The 7,950-nt window shown below is 38.4% G+C and overlaps 1 protein-coding gene across 1 annotated transcript; it reads left to right on the forward strand.

The window, feature by feature from the left end:
• Positions 1-352: 352 nt before the first annotated feature.
• On the forward strand, positions 353-5,323 carry LOC149501641 (uncharacterized). Its single transcript, XM_089732539.1, has one exon. It carries the CDS (start codon positions 4,292-4,294, stop codon positions 5,321-5,323), a length of 1,032 nt encoding a protein of 343 aa, XP_089588665.1. The 5' UTR covers positions 353-4,291.
• Positions 5,324-7,950: the final 2,627 nt, after the last annotated feature.

Consider the following 7,950-nt stretch of genomic DNA (forward strand, 5'->3'; position numbering starts at 1 on the left):
TTGAAGTTTAGACGTTTGTAATGATACAATTTCGCAAAGTTGATGGTAGAAGTAAATATACTTTATTATAACTTAAAGATCAGATAACAAGCTCACTTTTTGATTAATTTTCACTTATTCATTTTTATAGAAATATTTTTGGAAATCACCAATTAGTAGTAACAGAAAAACCCTTAAGACCAGATGACTTGTCGGTTGCTTTTGATTATCTTTTTTCCTATTACGTAGTACCCGCAAAATTATAATATGGATAATTACTGGTGGTAGGACCTCTTGTGAGTCCGCACGGGTAGGTACCATCACCCTGCCTATTTCTGCCATGAAGCAGTAATGCGTCTCGGTTTGAAGGGTGGGGCAGTTACAATGAGACCTTAGAACTCATATATCAAGGTGGGCGGCGGCATTTACGTTGTAATGTCTATGGGATCCCTGTTTCAATTGTTCTATGTAACGGCCGTCCTATAATTCAAACGGCAACGCATAGACTTTGCAGCAGGAATAGCCATAGTGGTAGTACCCCTGCGGACTTACAATATGAACTAAATGTCACACTTACAAATTCTTCGTGCAGGTGACTGGAATTACAGATGCTTGATATATATTTATACCAATTTTCAAGCATACAATTAACCGCAACGCTCGCTCTCCGACAACATAGTACAGGGTTCATTCTTTCTATTTTAATAAATAAAACAAAATATTGACTAGATTCTTGGTGAGATTAATAACAAGTTTCTTTTAATAAATTTAAAATTTCCGATTCGATTTGTGTTTCACATATCGCAGATACACGATCAGTCGCTCATGGCTGCGATAGTTGTAAAGTACTCGAAACATCGAGAACTCAAATGATAATCACAAAAATGAGATAAAACCCTCAGATAATCGCCCACACTCCAAGCCAATCGGAATTACAAAGGCGATTTCAGCACGTCAACTTGGACAAAATTGGACATTTCCAGTCTACAAAAGGAAGGTTATGTTTCAACATTTTTTTTATATATATTGCCCTCGTATTCAGACGAGCATACGGCCCACCTGATGGTGAGTTATTGCCATCGCCCATGGGCGTCAGCAATCAGGGACAAAGCTAAACCGTTACCTACCGTTAAAGTCTTAAATTATTTAACAAGCTTCTAATTTTAAACAATTAAGGAATCAGACGAACACTGGTATCATTTATTTTAACAGCAATATAACGAATTAAATTAGTTAAGAGTTATTTCAATGTGATATCACATTATGTCAATCATAAATAAAGCTTTTATCAAGAAACAAACTAATCACTTATTCCTCTTGCTTAATTAGCTAACAATTCAGAGACACACAAAAATAGTTAATTTAATTACGTGTCAGATAAAACATTGCAATATTCACATCTTGCTTCAGTAAAAGCGTTTCAGTACCAACCAAGATAGCTTTTAAGCTGTTCTATAAGTAGATCCTGTTACGTCTCTTATCTTTCCCTTATTAGGTTTCCTGTTATCTCGTCCGGTTACACCGTCGACATTAAAGCTAGAAACAGGATTTTAGTTAATCTTAGTTTTCAGAGTACCTCCTTTTCATAGGATCGTAGATATGCAGAAGTTTAGTCATTGGATCGTAAATATGCATGTACCTACAAAATAAATATGCACATATGTAGAAAAAATTGATCGGTTGGAGCTAGGCGGAAATTTGCTGGAATTGAAAATTTTACAAGATATTCAAGAAATATAATTGAAATAGATATTTTGATTTTGAAAGTAAAACTTAAAAAATTCTTTCATCATGAAACATTTTTCGTACATTAAACATTTTACACTTGGTAAATAGCTTCAGGAACTTGAAAACTTCTGAAGGTACGATGTCCTTTAAAAATTCCGCTCACGATTTCACAAAGGAAGTTCATAACAAATTCCAGATAGGTAAATACTGGAGGTACCTACGTAGAATCCTGTGAAGATTTAATAAAACGTTTCTGAATGAAATGAAGCGTAAAATAGAGTTCCTTCCATAGATTAGTTCCTTTTGTCGCTGAGCCTCCGCTCCGCTGAGGAAATCACTAGGAAATTGTCCAGCGCGCGCCTACGTCGACACAGGAACGTGTGATGCAACTATAATGGCCCTGGAAATGTTCTCGTAGAGTATAAACAAATTCTCGTAGAGTATAACGCAAGATGTAGAGTATAAACATACATTGGTGATGGAATGTCATATAATATAAATTGGTTTCGTGTTACATTACGTTGGCGTACCACAGGTTTTTTTGTTCAATTAGTGATGAATGAGGTTACGGTCTACCTGGTTTTAAATGGTTACCGGAGCTAATAGACATCGCATGGTAAATATCGCCATCCGCCATTAAACTAAAGGTCGCAGTCAAATTTTTTTAATACCATAACAGCTGTCCCAGCCTTCAAACAAGAAGGTATAAGTCCTTTGCAGCAAAATTTGGGTACGATGATGGTACATACCCTTACAAAGCGGCAAATTAAGAAAAAATCGCATTTATTTTTTTTATCACACGTCGTTATTTCTTCATAGTTGAAGTTGTTGATAAATGCGTAATAACCTTCTTGTTGGAAAACCTGGTACCGAAATGTGGTATTCGAGCATCAACATAGATGCCATGTATGTTATGAATAAGCCTGGCGTCTTTTCTAGGACGACTTCGAATTTGGTTCATTATAAATTATCTCCTCTTCCTTCGTCGTATTCCTCATTTCTGAGGGTCGTGACCACCCTTTTGTATCACCTTCGCACGCACGATTTTTCTCCATCCATTCTTGTCTCTGGCGGACATTATCTATCCGCAATCTTTTATATCGTCATTATATAAGTCGCGAAGATTTGCATTATTTACTATGCAAAAACCTACGTCAGATTGTCTATATAAGACATCCACGTTGCGCTGACTTATTAGTAAAATAATTTAAAGTAAGTAAAGTTTGTGGCGCCCCTGTAAGAGTTTACAAGTGCCAATGAATACCTGCTGCCTATCTTCAAGTATTTTCCATAAAAGTGTATCCATAGCAGTATTAGTGCCTTCCAAAAAATGAACATTGTTGGCAATCGTAATCAAAACTCGATCATAATTCATTTAATCATAAATTTTTAACTATATTTAATTTTTACATTCTCCATCTCTCAAATGCACAGATTTTCTATGAAGTGAACCAAAAAGACCATGGAAACTTTGCATTTGGATAATTACTTAAGTAATGCATAAAAATGGCTTCATATTTAACATAATAGAATAAATTGTATTCGATCGATCTGTTATAACCCTAGTATGAACACTATTTGGCTGACAGCCCTAACCAAGCTGTACAATCAGCATTCCCGAGTTCTCCTGTTCCGTCCGCCCCGCAAATGGACAGTCTTGTACAATCTTTCGACCCGAGCGGTCAAGTCCGATTCAATCTCTCGACCCGAGCGGTCAAGTCTTCTCCTATCCTTCTAAATCAGTGCGCGTGACTGTCGTCGGACCTCCATAACTCCGTATTTCATTTTTTAAAATCTACGTAGCGAATCCCGCTATAACATTTTGGTGGCAGCGTTAAGGGATCCAAAAACACGGGTCCTCGGATCGTCTCCGTCTACTTGAAAAGCTCATCGCCGTATCCTGAAGAAAACAAAAAGAAATCACTAAGTCTGTCCAAAACCAGTCCGCGCCATACTACATCCACTGAATCCAAGAAGACTCAACCACTGTATCCTGAAAGAAGACTCAACCACTGTATCCTGAAAGAAGACTCAACCACTGTATCCACATACTATATCCACTGAATCAAAGAAGAAAAATCACTGTATCCTGAAAGAAGAAAAACCATTGTATCCTGAAAGAAGACTAATCACTGTATCCTGAAAGAAAAAACCCACTGTGTCCTGACGGAAGAATCAACCACTGTATCCTAAAACAAGAAAACACCACTGTATCCTGAAAGAAAAAGCATCGTATCCCGAAAGAAGAATTCATCATCATCATCACATTCCGAAAAATCAAGCATCAACCAGGCCGTTTCCTGTCAACCCGAGCCGAGCCTCAATCGCCTTATCACCGGAATGCTGAGACTTCGAGCTACAATATTCGTCGCCTGCGCAACATTGTTACAGTAAGCCGTTCTTTGTTCCAATATTATAATATAAACAAATCGTATCAAGAATTCGCCGCAGTACTTCCGACAATAATTTCAAAGCAAAACAATCAACCCTTGTTCTTAATCGTTTCAACCAAACCTATTGTTATATTTTCTACATCCTAATTCAAATTCTATTTCTATTTTAAAACTTTAATAAATTTGTTACAATGCCATCGGACTCCAAGGTACCGAAAGAAACTTTGTCGCTTCCTCTCCAAGTTGATCTACCTTCTGAATCAGAAGACGATAGGCCTCTTGACTCATTCGAAAAAGAAAAAATCAAAAAGTCCTCACAAATGCAACTAGACCTAAGCATACTTTTAAAATTCATTAAACCATACGATGGGAGTAAGGAAACTCTTAATTCATTTTTAATAAATTGCAACAACGCCTACGAGCTCGCGAATAAAATTCAAAAACCAATTGTTTTCAAATACATCCTATGTCAACTGCAAGGTCGAGCTGAAATCGCATGCTCCATTAAGGAATTCAATAACTGGGAACAATTAAAAACATTTCTTAAAACACAATTTAGTGAACGGAAGCATTACTCCTACTTACTAACAGAATTACAGGAAAGTAAGCAACAGACAAACGAAAACATTAGTCAATATGCGCTTAAAATCGAAACTCTGTTATCCCAACTTCTTACGGAAATCTCGCTCAATACTACAAAAAATAAAGAAATTCATGGTCGCGTCGCAATGATGGAGGAGTTAGCCCTTCACCACTTTCTAATGGGACTACACCCGAGAATATCAAACATCATTAGGTGTAAGTCACCCCGTACGCTGAACGAAGCGATTAACTTTGCTATATCCGAAGAGAAAATTCAACAAACTCTGTATAGACGCAACGCGCCCATAGATCACGTACGCCCGCGAAGAATAATATCAAACAATCCTAACATCTCTCGCGAAAACCGTAATCAATACAACAACACTCAGACTCCGCGTTACAATCCACAAAATACCAATTCCAATTTAGTGTGTCGTTATTGCAAAAATCCGGGTCACACGATCGAGAACTGTAGAAAGAGAGAGTATAATAACAAATTCAAAAACCAGTCCATTCCTGGTCCTTCCACTTCCTACCAAGCACCTAATCAATTTAGGAAGGTCAATCTCATTACCGAACAAAACGGATATGACACGGTAGACTATAACGAAATTTCAAAACAAGAAAATTTAAACGCATAATGGACTCCCGCCGGTGTCACGAGAGTCCAGCATCAAGACACTCTCTCGTGCCAAATCAAAACGACACCAATAATTCAAAAACAATCTCACTGTATCAAAAGAAACTCGCTGTATCCTCTGTATCCTCTGTATCCGATTCACCGAATCAAAACAAAATCGCTGTATCCTCTGTATCCTCTGTATCCTCTGTATCCGATTCGCCGAATCAAAACAAAATCGCTGTATCCTCTGTATCCTCTGTATCCGATTCACCGAATCAATATGAACTCACTGTATCCTCTGTATCCGATTCAATGAATCAAAAATCCACTGTATCTACTAAACCTAAACAATTGAATTCAAAACAAAACACTGAATCCATTCTGCAAACATACAACATTACTACTAACCCTGCTAAACAACACTTACCATTCATCGAAACAAAAACGACTCTATCCTCTGTTCCGTTCAAGCTACTCATAGACAGTGGCGCATCAATCAGTCTCATAAAGGCAACGTCTATTCAAAAAATGCCAAAAATCACAAAAGAAGTAATCGCGTTTAACGGTTTAGGGTCATCGGAGAATGTAATACACTCCCTAGGCCACATCCTAATCAACATCCTATCAGCCCAACACCGGTTCCATTTAATCCCAGACCTAGACTTCCCTTATGACGGAATAATAGGCAACGACTTCCTCTCCGCATTCAATTCCCAAATCGATTACTCTAAAGAAATACTCACCCTTGGCGACCTAAGCTTCAAACTCCAATTTCATGAACCAACCCTCATTATACCTGCCAGATCCGAAGTCGTCGTAGAATGCTCCATTTCCAACCCAGAACTAAAAGAAGGCCTTATCCTAGATCAAAATATCTCTGACGATCTATTAGTAGCTAACTGCCTCGTAAAAACAAAGGCAAACAATAGAGCTAACATCACTGTAGTCAACATCTCCGAATCCGATATAACTTTAAGAAATAATTTGAAATTGAGACTCGATCCCATTGACACTATCCCAAATCATCACCCTACTAAATCCAATATTATAAATTATACTAATTCCGACAAAACAAACTCAATCCAGAGAACCAAGCAAGTATTAAGCATGCTACGTACATCTCATTTAAATAACGAAGAAACCTCTGCTCTTTTAGAACTTTGTACAGACTATTCCGACATCTTCCATCTTCCTAATGAAAAACTAACATATACTAACGCCATTCAACACGATATTAAAACCACATCAGAAGTTCCAATTCACACAAAAACCTATAGATTCCCCGAGATCCATAAAAAGGAAGTAGACAAACAGATTAATGATATGCTAGAGCAAGGCATAATAGAACCTTCAATATCCCCTTGGTCCTCACCTATTTGGGTTGTACCAAAGAAACTCGATGCATCAGGCCAACAAAAGTGGCGTATAGTTATAGACTATAGAAAACTAAATGACATAACTATTGGAGATACCTATCCCATTCCCCAAATCACAGAAATCCTAGACCAATTAGGAAAAAGCACATACTTCTCCACTTTAGACTTAGCCTCCGGATTCCATCAAATTCTCGTAAATCAACCTGAAAAAACAGCCTTCAGCGTCCCTCAAGGTCATTTCCAATTTGCCCGCATGAGCTTTGGACTCAAAAACGCCCCTTCTACCTTCCAACGTCTAATGAACACGGCTCTATCCGGTTTACAAGGTCTACGCTGTTTCGTGTATTTAGATGACATCGTCTGCTATTCCTCTGACTTAAAAACTCAAATTCTAAACCTCGCTGAGATCTTTCAGAGACTCAGAAACTTCAACCTCAAACTACAACCTGACAAGTGCGAATTCCTACGACGAGAAGTCGCTTACTTGGGACACATAATCTCCACTGACGGAGTCAAACCTAACCCAGATAAAATAAAAGCAGTCGTTGAATTCCCTACGCCTTCTAATCCCAAAGACATTAAATCCTTTCTTGGTCTCGTTTCCTACTATCGCCGGTTCATCCCCGACTTTTCAAAAATTGCCAAACCCCTTACCTCCTTACTAAAGAAAGAAACTCCATTCAATTGGGAGAACCAACAACAAATATCATTCGATCTCCTAAAACAAAAACTCACTACTGCCCCTGTGCTCGCCTATCCCGATTTCTCCCAACCTTTCCTTCTAACCTGTGACGCATCAAATCATGCCGTCGGATCCGTACTATCTCAAGGACCTGTCGGAAAAGACAGACCCATCGCGTTCGCCTCTCGAACACTTAACCGAAGCGAAGTCCATTACAGCACCACGGAAAAAGAATTACTAGCAATATTGTTCGGATGCAAAACCTTTAGGCCATACCTCTATGGCAGAAAATTCCAAATCATTACTGACCATAGACCACTAAAGTGGCTATTCAACCACAAAGACCCAAGCAGTAAAATGCAACGCTGGCGTCTTAAACTCGAAGAGTTCGACTACGAAATCATTTACCGCAAGGGCAAACTTAATTCAGCAGCCGACGCTCTTTCTCGATATCCCGTGAATCCGATAATTCCCTCTGAATCCATTGATGAAACTCTGAATCCAGAACCTCTGTCTCCTGACGAAAATCATGACGACTTACCATTCAGTCCTATCACGCTAGAGGACCTTACCGTGAATCTTCCTGCT

This window comes from Bombyx mandarina, chromosome 13 (genome assembly GCF_030267445.1).
Source record: "Bombyx mandarina strain Sakado chromosome 13, ASM3026744v2".
NCBI lineage: Eukaryota > Metazoa > Arthropoda > Insecta > Lepidoptera > Bombycidae > Bombyx > Bombyx mandarina.

Coding starts and splice junctions, on each gene's coding strand:
- LOC149501641 (XM_089732539.1), top strand. CDS start 4,292: ATGCCATCGGACTCCAAGGTACCGAAAGAAACTTTGTCGCTTCCTCTC.